Genomic DNA, 21464 nt, shown 5'->3' with positions numbered 1-21464 from the left:
ATTTTCAATCCTCCATTTATTTCATATATTTTTATATTACATATGTTATTTATTTTCCATATAGGTATTTATAGATTCTTATTTAACTTCAATAACATTATAAGTAGAATAATAATTTTATGAATTTGTCGCAAAATCTAATGCTATTTTTTATGATTATCATTTTAATATTATATGTATTAAGTGCGTATATATGTATGTACATGCATATGCGTGTGTATTTAAGTTTCATTTCTCTCTTATTCTCTATTATCGATATAAATAAATAAGTTTTGATTGTCATTAATGGAATAGTTCTTAAATTTTAACTTAAAAATTCATTGCAATATAAATAAGTAAGTTGTAAGAAGTTGTCACTATTTTATCAATTTTTTTATATTAACTGCATTGAAATATATTTATAAAGTTTTAGTTACGTCGTAGTTTCACTTGTATAAATAGATAGAGTTTTAATTATTATTAATAAAATTAATATTCTTATTCTGCAATTTAATATAATTATAGAACATGATTAACTTATATACTCAATTTATATACTCAATTAGTATTTCTCTTTCTTTTTTTCTTCGCCCAAAAGATAATATTTGTTTTTTGTAGGAAATTTGTTACATAGATTAAAAATGAAAAATATCATGATTTTAATAAAGTAAAAAAGACAATAAAAGTTGATAATGCAAGGATAAGATAGGCATTTTAAAAAGTCAATTAGGATAAAGAGGGGAGAATGTCATTTGTTGAAAGTTGAGGAGGAAATTTAATTTTTAAAATAAAATTAAAGGGCGTAAATAATTTTCACCCTATTAATATCTGTTGAAGTAAAATTACCATAATGCTTTCTAATTAATAGCATTAGAAAAAAAAAGTAATTATTGCTTTCTAGAAAATTAATCATCGACACCGAAGGCTCTTGCTTAAATGTGTCGATAACCTTCATTTTAGCTTTGCGGCGCTCTTTTCATTTTGATGGTTATTTTTAGGAATTTTACTTGATGTAGCTTCTTTTAAAAGGTAATTATTAATAATAATTATCTTTTAATTTATTTATATTTAGTAGCTACGATGATTTTGTAAATTATCATTTATAACTACATCAAAATACATCAAGTTGGAGTGGTTTAATCCAGGTTCGAACCCAGCCAACAATATTATTTTTCTTATATATTTTTTCTAGCTTCTTCTCTTTATATTTTGAGTGTATTTAACTATATCTCGTCATATGTATCATCAAATTGTAGTGGATGAAGTGGTTATTGGGTGTGGTTCTGCTCCTTTCCACCTAGGTTCGAACCCAGCCAACAATAATATTTTTTTTTTACATATTTTTTTTAACTTCTTCTCTTTGTATTTGAGTGTATTTGGCACGTATGAGATGAGTAAGTTTGCCTTATATTCGTATTATCGATAATTATAACTTTGAGCGATAATAGTTAATTTTTAAATCTGGTAAATTGTCAACATCACATTTCTTGATATACGAGTGTTTTCCGAATCCTGGATGAACACAAAATGCTTTGTGTGTATGATATTTCTTATGTAGATTTCTTCCTTTTCCCAATATCATTGGTTGCGTAGCTCTTGGAAAATGTCTTATCACTTATTATCGAGTGACATATATGTGTATATATATAGTATATAATATATAATATGTGGGCCACTGATATGGTTGTGTATTAATCACGATCAATATTTTTCTCTCGTTTTATGGAGACTTGAATGTTGTACCTGTTCGACTGAAAAGTAGTACATCAACTTAGTTAATTATATTTTGCAAGGAAAAAATCTCGAGTAGAAATTTTAAACCGAAAAAATTCCATATTTTCCCATCTTAGTAGTATAATTAATAGTATAATAATTGTTTCTAGTAAAATAATTTTATTTTAACTTAAAAATGGTGACATAACATAAGTTCTGACCTTAAAGGTAATTGGAAAATATTTATTCGCATGCGTGGTTTAGACTTTAGAATATGTAGAGTATTTTTAGTTTAATCGTGATAAATTAAATTAAAAACATATTTACTTTAATCATAGGTCAAAATTTTATATACAAGATACATTACTTGCATTCTAAATTCTGGTCCAAACTTATCGTTTGCAATTACTTTCGTTTATTTTGATTTGGACCTGCTAATACTTTTCGTCCTATACTAATATCACGTCTTTGAGAATCAAAATTTGGTAAGTTTTGGATCCTATTATACTATTCAGTATTCTTTAAATATCGCAAATTGTCTCCTACTGCACAAAAAAGTACGTTAACTATTTTTTTAAAACATCGTTTTGCATACTTAATTAACTCGAAAATTTTGTCAAATTAAAAATATGGTATGGGTTCTTTTATTTCTTTTTTAAATAGGTCAAAGTGGGTGTGATAATGTTCATTTCCTTTTGTCAGCACATTAAATTAGTTGTCATTCTTAGTGGAATTTTCCTCCACGCAAAGCAAGAATATTAGTGATGACCTCTACATGCTCCTACCCCACAAACCACTTTCTTAAATCATATTATCTTTTATGGTTGGTGATCACCATCTTCCCTTCATGGGATGTCCTTTTTCTAAAATAAAAATTGGTATACGAAATTTGTTGATCCGATCAGTTTAGAATCTCGTTAACGGTGAATAGGACTTGCTACACTATATGGTTGATGTGTCACTATCTCGTATCCGAAATTACTTATTCGATGAATTTAGAATCTTGTAGAGTCTCATGGAAGAAGCGCCCCTACTAAGTATTTCTTCATTCTCAAAATTTGAACAAAAAACTTTTATATAATAGAGAAGAATCACGTCCATCCCACTACATCCGTTGATGGTGGGACGTCTTCTACATAGGTGAAACGACACTTTTCATGTTGGAAGTTTGCGCCAAATCGATGTCTTATTCTTTTTTCTTATTTCATTTTCTAATTCATAATGGATTTGAGGCTTCTAACGACCTTTCGAAAGTTGATTCAGCTTTTTTCCTCGGTTACAATTTAGGTCGTTCCAATTCTGGATAGAAATATACTAAAACTGAAGTCAAGGAGGAATATTCCATCGTGCTCTTTAAAAATCAATCTGATAATTGTGATATAAAGTTTTACCTAACTAGACCTTAGTTATATAACATGTCCTTTTATCTACATTATTATTAGCAGTAAAATGTAGTAGTAAATAATTAAAATTATATATTTTATCTCTATTCATTATTCAGTTATAAAAAAATATGATTAAATATAAACACAGAGTGCATATAAGTTTTTACCGCCAGATAAGACACTAGTGACCTCCCTTATTTCTTGTGTTGTCTATATATTAAAGCTAACCACCTACCTCAACCACTGAAGTTCAATAATATGACTTTTGATCTAAATTTACCAGTTTCAAAAAAAAAAAAAAAAATGACTTTTGATCTTTTATTTTTTTGTAGTTTACAAAGTATATTAATTTTTTTTTTTCTAAAGTTTTTGAATTAGGTACACCTATATATAACAAGGTGAAGTGAAGATAATGAAAGAACACTAAACTGAAAGTACTCTACACTTTTGTAGCAAAGAACTGTGACCATTCCTTTCATATCCTTATCAATTTTATTTGGATATTTATTTAATGTTCTTGAATTGTCCAACTAATTTTTTATAAGTTAGATAGGAGGAACTTTTCTCCTCCAACTCAAAATATCTCAAGATTTTATCATCATTTTTATAAGGGTAATTGTGGTCTAAACTCATCAAAATTTTCATATTTTCCTGAACTATATATTTTTTTTCTTTTTTGTATAGTACTAATCTTGGTTTCTTTTTTTTTTTTTCTTTAAGGATGATCAGAAAGATGATAGCCCTTTTTGGAATTGTGATATTGGCACTAATTTATAGGGCAATTATGCCACCACCTCCAAAGATTTGTGGTTCACGTAATGGACCTCCAATTACAGCACCAAGAGTGAAGCTATCTGATGGGAGATATTTAGCATATAAAGAAAATGGTGTCCCTAGAGACCAAGCAAAACATAAATTTGTTTTCATCCATGGCTTTGATTGTGTTAGACATGATGTTGCTTTGCTCACCACTATTTCTCCTGTATGTATCAACTTACTTGTTTTTTTCTTTTTTCTTAGAATAGTCTTTAAGGCTGTCTTTAGCTTTTTTTTTTTTTTTTTTTTTTTTGGTTTCCCACTTGGTGTTTGCTATCTGCTTTAGGGCTCGACTAATTCGGATTCACGTTGGAATGTCCCACTTTAAGGCTCTCAATCAAATGTGATTTCATTTTCAAAGTTCGAATCCGAGATCTCTGCTTAAGGATGGAAGGATATTTTTTTAAGGTTGTCTTTAGTATTCTTTGTGGTTTTTCACCTGGTGTCCAACACCCGCTTTGGAGTCCATCTAATTTGGATTCGCGTCGAAAAGTCCCACTTTTTAGATTCCGGACCAACTATTACTCCATTTTTAGAGTTTGAACCCGAAATCTCTACATTTATAAAGTTGTTTTTAGTAAGTATCTTTTGGTTTCCCACCTGGTGTCCGGCACCTACTTTGGAAGCTGACTAATCCAGATTCATGTCGGGGAGTCCCATTTTTAAGGCTCCCGACAAAAGTCGACTTCGAAATCGAGATATCTAGTTAAGGATGGAGGGATATTTACCCCCCACGAGAACCTTAGGTGATTTTAAGGTGGTTTTTAGCTGTAACATGGATATAACTGTGGCTGCAATTAATGATTTTCTGATTGCAGGAGGTTATGCAGAGTTTGGGAATATATATAGTGTCAATTGATAGACCTGGTTATGGAGAAAGTGATCCTCATCCAAAAAGAACACCAAAGACATTAGCTCTTGATATTGAAGAGTTAGCTGATCATTTGGAGTTGGGATCTAAATTCAATGTTATTGGATTTTCCATGGGTGGACAAGCTGTCTGGGGCGTTCTCAAGTATATTCCTCACAGGTATTGTTAAACCTGTGTCATATAAAAATCAATTTCCTACTAGTAAAAGTTGATTTTTCAGAAAAAGTTGGTTAATTATTTGGGGACTATCAAGGGTTAAGTTCACGGATGGTCAGCAAACTTTCATCTTATTGCACCAAAGTCACAACACTAATTCTTGTCACTTCAAAACAACTGGAGTTTAACGTATATCTATGCACTGACAGTATAAACAATTTTAGTCTATATGGTTACCGGTTTACATGTTGTAGTAGATAACCTGCCTTATTTCAAAAATTATGAATTTCACTTCTTGTACATCGTTGTCTGTAGATATCTTTTGAATGACCTGATAGGGTAAAGATTCTTTATATTATCGATATATATAAAAGTTAAACTCAAATAACTGAATCGGCATGCTACATCAGCAAAAATGCCCCGGGGGGTATGCCATGTCAGCTTTCGGAACTTTCAGTTACAGCTAGTCATTGAACTTGCGATTTATTGAAGCAAGTTCAAAAATAGAAGTTTGTTTATATTTGTAAAATTATGATTCCTCTGCATATAGTTTACATCTTAACTGTGACATTGTAAATTTGTAACAGATTGGCTGGAGCAATTCTTCTAACACCTGTGACTAACTACTGGTGGGGTAGTTTTCCTGCAAACTTGACTAAAGAAACGTACTACGAACAGCTCGTACAGGATCAATGGACGCTTCGAGTTGCTCACTATTTTCCATGGCTGACTTACTGGTGGAACACTCAAACGTTGTTTCCTGCTTCCAGCGTTGCACAGTTCAGTGAAGATATCCTTTTCGACCAAGACAGAGAACTGATGCCTATCTTTGATTCCTATCAAAGTAAATATCGGGTGAGCACTCGTTTTTAGCTTCTTAGCATATCCTCATTTCATTGCACGCGACCTTGAAGTAAGATGATTAGCGAGTTTGATGACACTTATATATACGTGTGAAGAACAAGAATATATAGAGTTAAATATACATTGTGTAACTCACTCTTTTAACTCGGAACCCACACGTATAAATACTAGATCCGACGCTGCTCAAGATTTTACCATATAATCATTTAAAAATTTGGTACTATTAGTGTAACAATCCACTGCTCAATGACTTAAGTTCACTTGATATTTTCTGGAGGATCTATCGCAGAGCAGTGTTTTTTACATGGAAAGAGTTCAAGTTATATGCACTGTCAGTATATCGACTTTTTACATCATAGGCGAGGCGACAATAGGTAACTCTTCATATCAAGTTTGATATGGTAACTTGGAAGATAGAGTGATTCCTCGTTAAATCCTCAAAATTACACTGATGGAGCAAAGATTTCTTTACAATGTTACTGTATATAACTTAAATACATTATAATGATATGTCACGATTTGATTAGCAAATTGTTATCTCTTTCTCTCATTTTTAACCTTGCTATTTGCTGATTGATTGAGGTTAGGACCTGGTAAGACAGCAAGGGGATTACGAATCGATCCACCGCGACCTAATGATAGGTTTCGGGACATGGGAATTCGATCCAATGAGACTAGAGAACCCGTTCCCTAACGGTGAAGGCTCCGTTCACATTTGGCAAGGCGATGAAGACGGTCATGTACCCGTCAAACTACAACGATTCCTCGCGAAGAAACTACCGTGGGTTCATTATCATGAAATGAAAGGAGGAGGCCATATGTTTCCATGGGCTGAAGGAATGGGAGATAAAGTCATGAAGACTTTCTTACTTGGAGAGCCCTTTGAATATAAATGATTCTATCATTCAACAAATTGGATTATTTGTTAACAAGCATATATATGCCAATTAAGTTGTATTATGCAAGTGATAGATAAAGTTCATGAAGCCATTCTTACTTTTATAGCCCTTTGTTCTATATAACTATACTATGGGGCTTGTTTAGTATTGGTTTCAATGACTCTTCGTCATTTTACAAATTCAAATGTTTTGTTAATAATCAAGTACTATTAGTTAAGTTGTTTATGTGCTTAAACTCCTGTTATTCTTTCTGGTGCAGTAATGATATATGTTAATTTTGATATGAAATTGACTTTTGGATTCAACAGCTCTTTGTCATCAGGGGCGGAGTTATACTATTAGGTACGGGTCAAACGAATAAGTTATGGGTTCGGTGGCAAGTTCAAATGCTAGTTAAGTTGTTTCATTCAAGTAATAGATGGTTATGTGTTAACAAAACATACTATTTGTTTTATTGATGCAATTATCGTTCATTCTAATTTTGATTACGAGACTGATTTGAGCAAATATTCTGATTAAATCATGTAAAAAACACTCAACAACAGGCCTTACTGCTGCATAACACTGTAATATTTAGCATTATCAAAGGCCAATAATTATGTGAAGCAGTATATATGTAGCACGACTAAAGTATGATTTTGCAATGACTTTTGTTTTTCATATTTTCGGAGATGTGTATATACAATAAATGGTGAACTTCTTGTGTAAAAGAAACTAAAATTTATAATATTGGACTAAAACAAGCTTAAATAGAGCTACATTAATAATGAAGATTCATGTAAGTGATGTCCACTTGCTTGAAATTGAGTTGTTATTATTACTAGATGAGATTTCTATAGCATTTAATTTCACAAGTATATATTAAGGTACTATAAGTTCATTTTCTTATATACCAAGTTACTTTTATGATGCTTTATCCTAAAAATGTAATGCCATAAACTGCAGGAATTGTCAGATGAACATGCCAGATTTATGCAACTAGCTATTAGAAGGAGATGTTAGAAGGAGATGTATTAGCATAGATAATACTTAATCAGCTTTGCTTCGTTATTGGGCTTATATCATCACTTTATCTTAAAAGGATATAATTCTTCACTATTTGTTTATGTGTAGGGACAGCTAAAAGAAATTGAATTAGGTGATGTAGGGTCATTGAAAAACATACCAATTGGTTGTGGTACCCATGTATGGACAAATAATATGAGTAATTATAGAGCCTGTTTGGATGGGCTTTTTTAAGAAAAAACTTATGTTTAAAATTTGGGCAGTTCGTACTTATATTACAAAAAAAATAAGTTGGAATGCAATGTTTTTTCAATTTATAAAAAATTTAGATAAAGTAAAAACGCTCAATTAATTTTTTTAATTTATTTTAAGATAAAATGACTTTAATTTGTAACTAAAATTAAACACTCAAAAAAGTTAATAACTTTATGCTTAACTTTATAAGCCAATCCAAACGGGCTCATAATTCACCTTGCATATGACAAGGGGCTGGCCAGAGTTAATAAAATGGAGGGGTGGTCCCAGGACTAAAGTACATATTCAAATGAATCTTTTATGATTTATTTAATAAAGATTATTTGATAAAAATATTGGCTATCTTTTTTAAATATATCATATGATAATCGATACTTATTGGCTCGACTAATCGATATTCACAACGTGTATGGCTCATTAAAGAGGGAAACCATCTTTATCGAAAATTTTTCCATTCCCAGAGTTTAAATTCTAAACCTAAAGAGCGAAAAGATTTCATCTGCCCACCAAACCCCTTGGTAGTTTGGCTAGCGACTTTTGCTGCAGTAATGAGAGGCAAACGAAATCCCGAGTAGAAATTTTAAACGCATCTTAGTAGTATAATTAATAGTATAATAATTGTTTTCTAGTAAAATAATTTTATTTTAACTTAAAAACGGTGACATACCATAAGTTTTGACCTTAACGGTAATTGGAAAATATTTACTCGCATGCGGGGTTCAGACTTTAGAGTATGTAGAGTAATTTTACTTTAATCGTTATATATTAAAGTAAAAATATATTTACTTTAATCATAGTTCAAAAATTTATATACAAGATACATTACTTGCATTCTAAATTCGTGTACATTACTTGCATTCTAAATTCATGGTCCAAACTTATCGTTTGCAATTACTTTCGTTTATTTTTATTTGGATCTGTTTTTACTTTTCGTCCTATACTGATACCACTTATTTGAGAATCAAAATTTGGTAAGTTTTGGATCTTATTATACAACTCAATATTCTTTAAATATCGCTAATTGTCTCCTACTGCATAAAAAAGAATGTAAACTGTTTTTGAACCATCGTTTTGTATACTTAATTAACTAGAAAATTCTGTCAAATTAAAAATATAGTATGGGTTCTTTTATTTCTTTTTAAATAGGTCCAATGTGGGTATGACAACGTTCATTTCCTTTTGTCAAATTAGTTGTCATTCTTAGTGGAATTTTCTTCAAAGCAAAGCAAGAATTTTAGTGATGACCTCTACATGCTCCTGCCCCACAAACCACTTTCTTTTTTTGGTCAAACTGAAAATTTGTATTAATCAACTGGAATCTGTACACAACCTGCTTAGTTGGGCTACAGAGACAGGATTCTCAAAAATAACATGTGACAAAGAAACTCTATGTGTCTTGTTACACCTCGCACTTTCAGAGCATGAGCATGCCACGTACTTCACCGTAATAATGGAGTATTAGAGACGTCCCATAAAGTTTTGGAAGGTGTATGGCCATGTAAGAAATTTAACAACGAAGTAAAGGACGAATTATGACCTCGTAACTCATAACCGGGAAGGACAATCTTGAAAGCACAAATCTTGAAAACACAAGAACATGACCATTATCAAGTATAATAAATGATAAATATCATGTATAGAGAGTTTCGGAAGATTTCGGGATCAAGCAATTCGAAGAAAATAAGTTTGACGAAAATTTGAAAAAAGTTGGCAGGATTTTGGGCAGATTTTTAGTCAACTTTGGAGGGGTATATTGCCTATTATATTAGGAGTTTTAAGGTGTTTCAAAAGCCTAAAATAAAGTTCGTCGAGTCTAGTTTCCAACGCAATAAACCGCTCGTTGATAGGACATTGGAGTAGAGAATTATGGACGTTACAAGTTCGGCTGACAAAGCCGAAACGCGTGCTACAGTACCGACTTGCTATAGTACTACTACTACAGTAAACTGCTACAGTGACCCGACCCGAATTTGACTCCTATATAAAGGGTAATAACCCCTTTTTTCACCTGTGTTTTAGCTCCTAAATTTCGTATTTTAGAAGGGAGAGTGAGGATATTAAAAAGCGAGCATTTTTCAAGTAGCGAAGTGGTGGTTTAGGTCCGGGTAACGCATGATTGTGATTTTAGTATTGTTTTGCGGTGGATTTTAGCGTGGATATTGAGGATATTGTTGTCTTAACAAGAAAAAAGGTATGAATCTTTCTCTTTTGGTATTATTTAAGGCTTATTTACAGAGATAAAGTCGTTAAATAATTGTATAGTAAGTTGGTTAGTTATAAAAGTTGAAAACAATGTATGTGAGATGCTTTTATGGCATATGTTGTTGAAAATGATGTTATTACTATTGGTATTGTTGTTGATGTTATTGGTCAAATAATTGAATTTCGAGAATTTTAGGCATATAAAAACGGGGAAGATGTCTTTCGATTTTAATGGCATTATAAAGTCTAGTATAACTATACTATGATGAGTCTAATGATAGTGTGAATACTCTTAAATGTGAATATCACACGAATTCGAACGAATAAGTGCGGATAATCGGGAGGGTTGAATGTGCATGTTAAGGTTATTCTTTTTTTTTAAAGGCATGATTCATTTCTGTGAACGACACATGCCTTTCATAATACCTTATTACAAAAATACTAACGAGTTCATGATTCATCAAAATCCTTATGATGCTAAAGACGATCGTTTCTAAGGACCATGATGAGGATTATGATGATCCCATTTCGAGATTCCAAAAAGTTATGGTTTAATGTCGTTATGAGATTACCGGGAAATGGGTTTTCAAGATTTTGATTATGTTTGTTGATGTTGATCTCATCTTATGATTTTGCTCAAAAGGCATGATTCCTATTTTATGATTCCATATATGTTTCCATAATTCTCTTACCTCTAAAGTTAGAAGTTCATGATTCTTGAAAACGTCTATGATATTTAAGATGAGATGTTTTCTATGATGAGCATGATAATGAAGATCTTAATTCTAGAAATTCCAAAGTTTATGATTTTAATGCTATTATGAGATTATTGAGCTTATTTCTGTGACTTTCTCGATTTTATTCATTGTTATTGATCTCACCTTATAATAATTGTTCCTTCAAGGGATAAATGTATTTAGTGACCCATCCATAATATAATCGGAGGTACCGACCTTACGTCACTCCGATATAGTTGTGGCTTTTGATTGGGCTCTTATGCATGTTTTTATATATGTATGTATTTTCTCACAAACGCCGCGCTATAGTCGGCGGGCATGGAACGAGACGTGCACACCACCGTTAGGCATGTTATGATGTTGCCCCGGACGTGGGAGGCAGTATCGACGGGCAACGATGATAACACCGAGCCTTAATGACCGGGTACGATACTATATATATGACATCGAGCCTTAATGGCCGGCACGGTACTATATAGATGTATAAGAATATTTTTTTTTAAAGAGCTAAAAAGCATGCATGACACCGCTTCGTTTAGGCATCCGTACGTACGATGTTATCCTCCATGTTATTCTTTCATATCTATATTATGTTGTTATTCATAACTTACATACTCGGACATTTTTCGATGCGACGTCCCTTTCTGACGCCGCGCTCATGCCCGTGTGTAGACGAGACGGATCACCCGTAGGTGTTTCTCAATGGTTCCCAGGAGCACTCCACCTACTTCTCGAGTTGCGATCCATTTGGTATTGTCTCATGATGGCTTCGTGTTTACCTATGTAGGCCTGGGACGTGTTCCGTACAGCTTAGATGTTTTATAGCTCCACCGGTTCATAATGTTGTATAATATATTAAAGGCCTTGTCGGCCTTATTTCGAGCTCTTGGTATTTCCATCGTTAGCCTTGCCGCTTTATGATACGTACGTTATGTTGTGGCGACTTTGTCGGTCCGCATATGTACATAAGGTGTCTTTGAATGAGTTTATATTCCTATTTTGAGCCTTTTACTCATGTGCGGTGTTCTTTGAGTTATGGTTTATAATGTTCAAAGCAACGGATAAGCCGGTGTTCGCTTACGGTCGGATCCCGTCATACTCTGGTAGAGGCGACATGTCTGTCGCTTTCTATCATTACTTAGTTTCCATCTCCAAAAGGGTAAATAACTTAGCGTACCGCATCAGCAAGCAGCTAACATTAATCAGCAAGGGTAACTATTCAAACTAGTTAGAGTTTGATGCCATTTAACTTGACTCTGTCTTGCAATGTGCAATTACAGGGCTATTTCCTTTATTTTGTCCGCATTGCTCCTGCTTTTTGAAATTTTCTAGCATTCCGCTCTGCCCATATATGATAAAACAACAGCAGCAAACACGAAAACAACTATATGCCATTTTGAACTGTTACTCTGCACCCTTCTAGCAAGCCAAACAACCTCATTCTTCCAGCAGTCAATTTGCCTGTTTATGCCCATCCAAAGGAAGAAAGTTTTTCCATATGAAAGTAGAGTATGTGCATTCAAAGAACAAATGTATGTGATTTTCATCAACTACAACATTACATAACTGACATAATGTGTTTACCTGCATACCCCAGCTAGCTAGTCTATCATTAGTTGCTAGTCTATTTTTAGTTGCTAGTCTATTTTGTACTGCCATCCAGAGTATAAATTGGTGCCTTGGAATAAGGCCTTTGAGCAGCACTAGTGATTTCCATTGGACTTTGGGGAATTGTGGCATCATACAAATGTAAGCCTTCTTTATACTAAACTTGCAAGCAGTGCTAAAGTTGTCCAGGTCTTGCAAAGTTGTGAACCATGCCCTTGCATCCAGTATCTTTCTCACCAACCAAGTAGCTTGTTTTGGTGTTGGTAGTTCACTTATATCTCTATTCTTTATATAATGTGTGTGAATCCATAACACTCATAGTCTGTCTTTCTTTTTGGTAACTACACATAGTAACTTACTAAGTGCTGCCTTGTTCCAATCTTCAAAGTGTATAATATTCAGTCCTCCAGATGATTTGGATTGACATAGAGTTTCCCAAGCTATAGGGTTCTTCTTGGCATATTCATTTGTTCCACTCCATAAATAGTTTCTGCATATACTTTTCACCAGCTTGTGCACCTTCTTAGGGAGAAGGAATACCCGACTCCAATAAGTTGGCATTTCAAACAAAGACATCTTTTTGATCGCTGGGCAAAATTTTCCCGAGTACGATAGAATTTGGTGTCCAAAGATTCAAATACTGCCATGATTTCATCCACTGGCAATGGAATCGACCGATGAGTGAGTTTTTCGAGGATAAGGGCACTCCAAGGTATTTAATAGCAAAGTACCGGTTGAGAAATATAAGTCCTCTATCAGTTGTTCATTGAACTGGTTTGTGACCCCTGCAATGTAGAGATTACTTTTTTCCATGTTTGCCTTTAACTCGAAACTGCTGAGAAATGCTCAAAGGATTCCATCAGAAGCTGAATAGAAGAAGTATCAGCTCTGCAGCATAGTGATAGGTCATTAGCAAAGCATGTATGAGATATTTTCAACTTAGCACGCTTAGGGTGGTAGTTGAAGTCAGGTTTGTGCTCTAACTGCTTCAATGATTTATTGAGGTACTTATTACTAGTACAAACAAATAAGGGGACATTGGGTCCCCTTGTCTGAATCATTTTTTTGCTTCAAATATGGGAGTTAACACCCCATTGATCAAGACTGAATAACAGACTGCACCTACACATTCCATTATCCATTGCACCATTCTAAGTGGAAAGCCAAGCTCCAGCAACAGATGTTTCAAGAAGCCCTATTCTATTGAGTCATAGGCTTTTCTGATATCCACTTTAGTTAAACACCTTGGGGAGATATTTTTATGAGTATAACCTTCAGTAATTCATGAGCTAAGATAACATTATCCGGTATATTTCTCCCCATAATGAAAGCTGACTGAGATCTTCCTACCAGATAATCCACTACCAATTTCAACCTTGTATTAAGCACCTTGGCAATGATTTTATGGTTGGTGTGTCACCATGTTCCTCTTCATGGGATGTCTTTTTTTCGTTTTTGGTATTCGAAATTTATTGATCCGATTAATTTAGAATCTCATTGATGGTGAATAGGACTTGCTACGTTTTATGGTTGGAGTGTCACTATCTCGTATCCGAAATTACTGATTCGATTTTTTAGAATCTTGTAGAGTTCCATTAGGAAGAAGCGCTCCTATTAAATATTTCTTCATTCTATAAAGTCGAACAAAACACTTTTAGTTAATAGAGAAGAATCACGTCCATCCCACTGCATCCGTTGATGGTGTGACGTCTTCTACATCGGTGAAACGATACTTTTCACGTTGGAAGTTTGCGCCAAATCGATGTCTTATTCTTTTTCTATTTCATTTTCTAATTCATAATGGATTTGAGGCTTCTAACGACCTTTTGAAAGTTGATTCACCTTTTTTCCTCGGTTACAATTTAGGTCGTTCCAATCCTGGATAGAAATATTCTAAAACTGAAGTCAAGGAGGAATATTCCGTCGTGCTCTTTAAAAATCAATCTGATAATTGTGTATATAAATTTTTACCTAACTAGACCCTAGTTATATAACATGTCTTTTTATCTACATTATTAGCAGTAAAATATAGTAGTAAATAATTAATATTATACTCCCTATTACTTGTCCACTTTTCTTTTTTAAAAGTCAAACTATACAAATTTCACCAATATTTTGAGATTTTTTTTTTACCTTATTAATACGAGAAGAATTGCAACTCGTAGTATTTTTCGTGTAGTTTTTGAATATATAAATTATAGTTTTAAAATATTCAATTCATCTAATTCAGTTTAGCTCCGAAGATTAGTCAACTTGACTCTCGAAATACTAAACAAGACAACTAATATGGGACGGAGGGAGTATATTTTATCTCTATTCATTATTTAGTTATAAAAAATATATGATTAAATATAAACACAAAATGCAGATAAGTTTTTACCGCTAGATAAGTACACTAGTGACCTCCCTCATTTCTTGTGGGGTCTATCTAAAGCTAACCACCTACCTCAGCCACTGAAGTTCAATAATAGGAGTTTTGATCTTTTATTTCTTTGTATTTTACAAAGTATGTACTATATTTTTGTTTTTTCTTTTTAAGGTTTTTGAATTGGGTAAGCCTATATATAACAAGGTGAAGTGAAGATAGTGAAAGAAGAACACTAAACTGAAAGTACTCTACTTTTCTATAGGTTAGGTAGGAGGAACTTTCTTCTGTCCAACTCAAAATATCTCAAGATTTTATCATCATTTTAATAAGGGTAATTTTGGTCTAAACTCATCAAAATTTACTTATTTTCTTGAACAATAGTTTTTTTTTCTTTTTTGTATAGTACTAATCTTGGTTTTTTTTTTTTTTTTTTTTCCTCTTTCTTTAAGGATGATCAGAAAGATGATAGCCCTTTTTGGAATTGTGATATTGGCACTAATTTATAGGGCAATTATGCCACCACCTCCAAAGATTTGTGGTTCACATAATGGACCTCCAATTACAGCACCAAGAGTGAAGCTTTCTGATGGAAGATATTTGGCATATAAAGAAAATGGTGTTCCTAGAGACCAAGCAAAACATAAATTTGTTTTCATCCATGGCTTTGATTGTGTTAGACATGATGTTGCTTTGCTCACCACTATTTCTCCTGTATGTATCATCTTACTTGTCTCTTCTATTTTTTATTAGAATAGTCTTTAAGGCTGTCTTTAGTTTTTTTTTTTTTTCACTTGGTATCCGGTATCTGCTTTAGGGCTCGACAAATTTGGAGTCTGAGTCGAAGAAATCTCACTCTTAAGGCTCTCGACTAATGGCGGCTTCATTTTTAAAGCTCGAACTCTATATATCTAGTTAAGGATGGAGGGTACTTTTTAAGGTTGTTTTTAGTATTTTTTTTTTACTTTCCCACCTAGTGTCCGACACCCGCTTTGGAGCCCGACTAATTCGGATTCACGTTGGAAAGTCCTTCTTTTAAGGCTCTCAATCAACTGTGATTTCGTTTTCAGAGTTCGAACCCGAGATCTCTGCTTAAGGATGGAGGGATATTTTTTTACGGTTGTTTTTAGTATTCTTGTGATTTTCCACCTGGTGTCCTGCTTTGGAGTCCGTCTAATTTGGATTCGCATCGGAAAGTCCCACTTTTAAGATTCCTTACCAAATATTACTCCATTTTTAGAGCTTGAACCCGAAATCTCTGCATTTATAAAGTTGTTTTTAGTAAGTATCTTTTGGTTTCCGACCTGGTGTCTGGCACCCACTTTGGAAGCCAACTAATCCAGATTCATGTCGGGGAGTCCCATTTTTAAGGCTCCCGAACAAAGTTGACTCCATCAGAGCTCAAAACCGAGATCTCTAGTTAAGGATGGAGGGATATTTACCGCCCACGAGAACCTTTGGTGATTTTAAGATTGTTTTTAGCTGTGACATGGATATAACTGTGGCTGCAATTAATGATTTTCTGATTGCAGGAGGTTATGCAGAGTTTGGGAATATATATAGTGTCAATTGATAGACCTGGTTATGGAGAAAGTGATCCATCCAAAAAGAACACCAAAGACGTTAGCTCTGATATTGAAGAGTTAGCTGATCATTTGGAGTTGGGATCTAAATTCAATGTTATTGGATTTTCCATGGGTGGACAAGCTGTCTGGGGCGTTCTCAAGTATATTCCTCACAGGTATTGTTAAACCTGTGTCATATAAATATCAATTTCCTACTAGTATAAGTTGATTTTTCAGAAAAAGTTGGTTAATTATTTGGGGACGATCGAGGGTTAAGTTCACAAATGGTCATCAAACTTTTATCTTATTTCACCAATGTCACAAACTAATTCTTGTCACTTAAAACAACTTGAGTTTAACTTATATGCACTGACAAAGATAAAATTTATGAAATTTACCCTTCATCTGCATATAGTTTCCATCTTAACTGTGATATTGTAAATGTATCACAGATTGGCTGGAGCAATTCTTCTAACACCTGTGACTAACTACTGGTGGGGTAGCTTTCCTGCAAACTTGGCTAAAGAAACATACTACGAACAGCTCGTACGGGATCAATGGACGCTTCGAGTTGGTCACTATTTTCCATGGCTGACTTACTGGTGGAACACTCAAACGTTGTTTCCTGCTTCCAGCGTTGCACAGTTCAGTGAAGATATTCTTTTCGACCAAGACAGAGAACTGATGCCTATCTTTGATTCCTATCAAAGTAAATATCGGGTGAGCACTCGCTTTTAGCTTCTTAGCATATCCTCATTTCTTTGCCTGCGACTTTGAAGTAAGATCAGTGACGGATCTGATAATGGATTTGCGAGTTTGACAACACTTGTATACGTGTGAAGAACAAGAATATATATATATATAGAGTTAGATATACATTGTGCAACTCACTCTTTTAACTCAGAACCCACATGTATAAATACTAGATCCGACGCAATACTAGATCCGACGCGGCTCAAGATTTTACCATAATAGTCAAATTGGAAAAAAAAATAGGTTAGCTATGAAAAATGGTCATTGAAAATTTGATACTATTAGTGTAACAATCCACTGCTCAATGACTTAAGTTCACTTGATATTTTCTTGAGGGGTCTACCTCAGAGCAGGGTTTTTAACATGGATAAATTTCATGTTATATGCGCTGTCAGTATATCGACTTTTTTACATCATAGGCGAGGCGACAATATGTAACTCTTCATATCAAGTTTGATATGGTGACTTGGAAGATAAGTGATTCCTCGTTAAATCCTCAAAATTACATTGATAGTGCAAAAATTTCTTTGCAGTACCACTGTATATAACTTAAATCCATTATAATGATATGTCATGATTTGATTACCAAATTGTTATCTCTCTTTCTGTCATCTTTAACCTTGTGAATGTCCTGATTGATTGAGGTTAGGACCTGGTAAGACAGCAAGGGGATTACGAGTCGATCCACCGCGACATAATGATAGGTTTCGGGACATGGGAATTTGATCCAATGACACTAGAGAACCCGTTCCCTAACGGCGAAGGCTCCGTTCACATTTGGCAAGGCGATGAAGACGGTCATGTACCTGTCAAACTACAACGATTCCTCGCGAAGAAACTACCGTGGGTTCATTATCATGAAATGAAAGGCGGAGGTCATATGTTTCCATGGGCTGAAGGAATGGGAGATAAAGTCATGAAGACTTTCTTACTTGGAGAGCCCTTTGACTATAAAGGATTCTATCATTAAACAAATTGGAATATTTATTAAGCAGCATATATATGCAATTAAGCTGTATTATGCAAGTAGTAGATAAAGTTAATGAAGGCATTCTTACTTGTATAGCCCTTTCTTCTATATAACTATACTATGGGGCTTGTTTAGTATTGGATTCAATGACTCTTTGTCATTGTACAAATTCAAATATTTTGTTATTAATCAAGTATTAGTTAAGTTGTTTATGTGCTCAAACTCCTATTATTCTTTCTGGTGCAGTAATGATGTATGTTAATTTTGATATGAAATTGACTCATTTGGATTCAACAGCTCTTTGTCATCAGGGACGGAGCTATAGTATTAGGTACGGGTCAAACGAACAAGTTATGGGTTCGGTGGCAAGTTCAAATACTAGTTAAGTTGTTTCATTCAAGTAATAGATGGTTATGTGCTAAAAAATGTACTATTTGTTTTAGCGATGCAGTTATAATTCATGCTAATTTAGATTATGAGACTGATTTGAGCAAATATTTGGATTAAAGCAGGTAAATAACATCCAAGGAAAGGCCTTAGTGTTACATAACACTGTAATATTTGGCATTATCAAAGGCCACTGGCAATAATAATATGTGAAGCAGCATATATGTAGCACAACCAGAGAATGAATTTGCAGTAAAATTTATTTTTTATCTTGTCGGAGAAGTATATACAGACTACACTAAAATGGTGAGCTTCTTGTATTAAAGAAAGTAAAATTTATTAAATTAGACTGAAATGAGCTTAAATAGAGTTACATCAATAATGGAGATTCAACTTGCTTGCAATTGAGTCGTTATTGTTACTAGATGAGTTTTCTATAGCATTTGGTTTCACAAGTACATTCTAAGGTATTATAACTTTATTTTCGTATATAATCACGTTACTTTTATGATATTTTATCCTAAAAATGTAATGCCACAAGTTGCAGGAGATTGTCAGATGAACACGCCAGATTTATGCAACTAGCTTTTGGAAGGAGATGTATTAGCATAGATAATACTTAATGAGTTTTGCTTCATTTTTGGGCAGAACATCAATCAACAACTACTCTAAATAAAGTTTCTTGACTAATATGAAATGCACAAGTAATCTATTTTTTAATTTGAGCTTATATCATCACTTTATCTTAAAAGGATACAATTCTTCACAATTTCTTTATGTGTAGGGACAGCTAAAAGAAATTGAATTAGGTGATGTAGGGTCATTGAAAAACAGACCAACTGATTGTGGTACCCATGTATGGACAAATAATATGAGTGATTATAATTCACCTTGAATATGATAAGGGGCTGGCCAGAGTTAATAAAATTGAGGGGTGGTCCCAGGACTAAAGTACATATTCAAATGAATCTTTTGAGATTTATTTAATAAAGGATTATTTGATAAAAGACTTGGCTACCTTTTTTAAACATATCATATGATAATCGAGAACATTAGTTCATTAATTAAATATTCCATGTATAACTCATTAAAGGGAAAGCGGTCTTTTGTCGAAAATTCTCAATTAAGGAAATTAAATCCTAGACGCAAAAATGGAAAGATCATCTGCCATTTCCACCAAACCCCTTGGTAGTTTGGCTAGCGACTTTTGCTGCAGCAATGAGAGGCAAACGATATTGGTACTAATATATTCAATGCATTTTCTATTGACGAAATTTTTTTTTAAAAAAATTAAAAGATAAGGGTTTGTTGGTTGTTAATATAAGAGGTAAAATAAAATCCAATAATTATAAAAATGGTTATAGGCGTGATAATTAAGTTTTACACTTTTTACAGTCGCTCCCAATTTTTATTTACATTGATTATGGATGGTATCCTAGAGGTCGAAACTTACTTAAGTTAAACTTCAGGGCCTGGAGTTCAAAGCTTATACGGGGAGAATATCTATTGTTCAAAGTTGAGGAGGAAGTTTAATTTTTAAAGTCAAATTGAGGGGTGAAAATAATTTTCACCCTATTAATATATGTTGAAGTAAAATTACCATAATGCTTTCTAATTAATAGCATTAGAAAAAAATGTAATTATTATTGCTTTCTAGAAAACTATAATCATCGACACCGAAAGCTCTTTCTTAAATGTGTCGATAACTATTTTTTTTTTTTTTTTTTTTAGCTTTGCGGCGCTCTTTTCATTTTGATGGTTATTTTTAGTCTAGTCTAATTCCAATTTTAATTATCTGACAAAAGATATTTTGCGAGAAGCGCTGATATAACGATAAAATTATATTCGTATGATCGATAATTATAACCTCGAGTGGAAATAGTTAGTAATATTAAAATCGGATAAGTTGTCAACATCACATTTTTTGATATACGATTTTTTTCCGAATCCTGGATGAACACAAAATGCTTTGTGTGTATGATATTTTGTATGTAGATTTCTTCCTTTTCCCAATATCATTGGTTGCGTAGCTTCTTGGAAAATGTCTTATCACTTATTATCGAGTGACATATATGTGTATATATATAGTATATAATATATAATATGTGGGCCACTGATATGGTTGTGTATTAATCGTGCTCAATAATTTTCTCTCGTTTTATGGAGACTTGAATGTTGCACCTGTTCGACTGAAAAGTAGTACATCAACTTAATTAATTATATTTTGCAAGAAAAAAATCCCGAGTAGAAATTTTAAACCGAAAAAATTCCATATATTCCCATCTTTGTAGTATAATTAATAGTATAATAATTGTTTTCTAGTAAAATAATTTTATTTTAACTTAAAAACGGTGACATACCATAAGTTCTGACCTTAAAGGTAATTGGAAAATATTTACCCGCGTGCGTGGTTTAGACTTTAGGGGTCGTTTGGTACACGGTATAAGGTGGGATATCCCCGTCATTTCTAACTTTGGGATTAATTTTTGTCTGTGTTTGGTAGAAGATATAAATTTATCACAGGATAAATTTATCGCTGCGAAAAGCGTTTTTACTTGTAGTGCCACTTCTTTTAAGGTGGTCTTTATATTTTACTCACCATTTATCATAACTTAATTTTTTTGCCTATCTTTGTTTAATGAAAGTTTTTTAAGCGAAATTACCCTGCTGCAGTTAAAACCTTTCTTTGATCAGTTTGCCCTTTTCTTTTCTTTTTTATGCCGTTCTTGTTCCTCTTTGTTTTGTGTAATGTCTTATACATTAAAAATTTAGATACGAATTTGAGATCTTTATCGTTTCAATATTTGTTTTTATGTTAAATTGTTGTTTGTTGAATTGATATCTTTGTCTTGATCGTTTTTTATATTTAAGTGATCCTTTTTGATTTAAAATTATAGTGTTTTGTTAAAGTGTCTTCGTATGATTTTTGAACTT

The 21464-nt window shown here is 33.2% G+C and overlaps 2 protein-coding genes across 5 annotated transcripts; both read left to right on the top strand.

Moving 5' to 3' along the window:
- The first annotated feature begins 2794 nt into the window (after positions 1–2794).
- On the top strand, positions 2795–6900 carry LOC132057460 (uncharacterized). 2 transcript variants are annotated; one of them, XM_059450072.1, is made up of 5 exons: positions 2795–2832; positions 3798–4059; positions 4712–4923; positions 5508–5775; positions 6372–6900. In XM_059450072.1, the coding sequence occupies exons 1-5, from the start codon at positions 2810–2812 to the stop codon at positions 6678–6680; spliced, it is 1074 nt and encodes a 357-aa protein (XP_059306055.1). In that variant the 5' UTR covers positions 2795–2809; the 3' UTR covers positions 6681–6900. The 2 variants fall into 2 exon arrangements, with proteins under 2 accessions (XP_059306055.1, XP_059306056.1); XM_059450073.1 differs by lacking the exon at positions 2795–2832 and adding an exon at positions 3540–3689.
- A 7956-nt stretch (positions 6901–14856) lies between these two features.
- On the top strand, positions 14857–18355 carry LOC132057461 (uncharacterized). 3 transcript variants are annotated; one of them, XM_059450075.1, is made up of 5 exons: positions 14857–14996; positions 15308–15569; positions 16388–16596; positions 16873–17140; positions 17823–18355. In XM_059450075.1, the coding sequence occupies exons 2-5, from the start codon at positions 15309–15311 to the stop codon at positions 18141–18143; spliced, it is 1059 nt and encodes a 352-aa protein (XP_059306058.1). In that variant the 5' UTR covers positions 14857–14996; position 15308; the 3' UTR covers positions 18144–18355. The 3 variants fall into 3 exon arrangements, with proteins under 3 accessions (XP_059306058.1, XP_059306059.1, XP_059306057.1); XM_059450076.1 differs by lacking the exon at positions 14857–14996 and adding an exon at positions 15070–15198; XM_059450074.1 differs by lacking the exon at positions 14857–14996 and adding an exon at positions 15094–15189.
- The last annotated feature ends 3109 nt before the right edge of the window (positions 18356–21464 follow it).

This window comes from Lycium ferocissimum, chromosome 5, assembly GCF_029784015.1.
Source record: "Lycium ferocissimum isolate CSIRO_LF1 chromosome 5, AGI_CSIRO_Lferr_CH_V1, whole genome shotgun sequence".
Taxonomy (NCBI): domain Eukaryota; kingdom Viridiplantae; phylum Streptophyta; class Magnoliopsida; order Solanales; family Solanaceae; genus Lycium; species Lycium ferocissimum.
The sequence above is the reverse complement of the archived record's forward strand: the minus strand, read 5'-3'. Positions and strand labels throughout refer to the sequence as shown.

What these genes read in the sequence shown, in the direction of transcription:
- LOC132057460 (XM_059450072.1), top strand. Translation starts at nt 2,810, where the DNA reads ATGGTGGGACGTCTTCTACATAG. An exon ending in CTCAAGTATATTCCTCACAG is followed by an intron (nt 4,924 to 5,507) that starts GTATTGTTAAAC and finishes AATTTGTAACAG; the next exon opens with ATTGGCTGGAGCAATTCTTC. An exon ending in CCTATCAAAGTAAATATCGG is followed by an intron (nt 5,776 to 6,371) that starts GTGAGCACTCGT and finishes GATTGAGGTTAG; the next exon opens with GACCTGGTAAGACAGCAAGG.
- LOC132057461 (XM_059450075.1), top strand. Translation starts at nt 15,309, where the DNA reads ATGATCAGAAAGATGATAGCCCTTTTTGGAATTGTGATATTGGCACTA. An exon ending in TGCTCACCACTATTTCTCCT is followed by an intron (nt 15,570 to 16,387) that starts GTATGTATCATC and finishes TTCTGATTGCAG; the next exon opens with GAGGTTATGCAGAGTTTGGG. An exon ending in CTCAAGTATATTCCTCACAG is followed by an intron (nt 16,597 to 16,872) that starts GTATTGTTAAAC and finishes AATGTATCACAG; the next exon opens with ATTGGCTGGAGCAATTCTTC.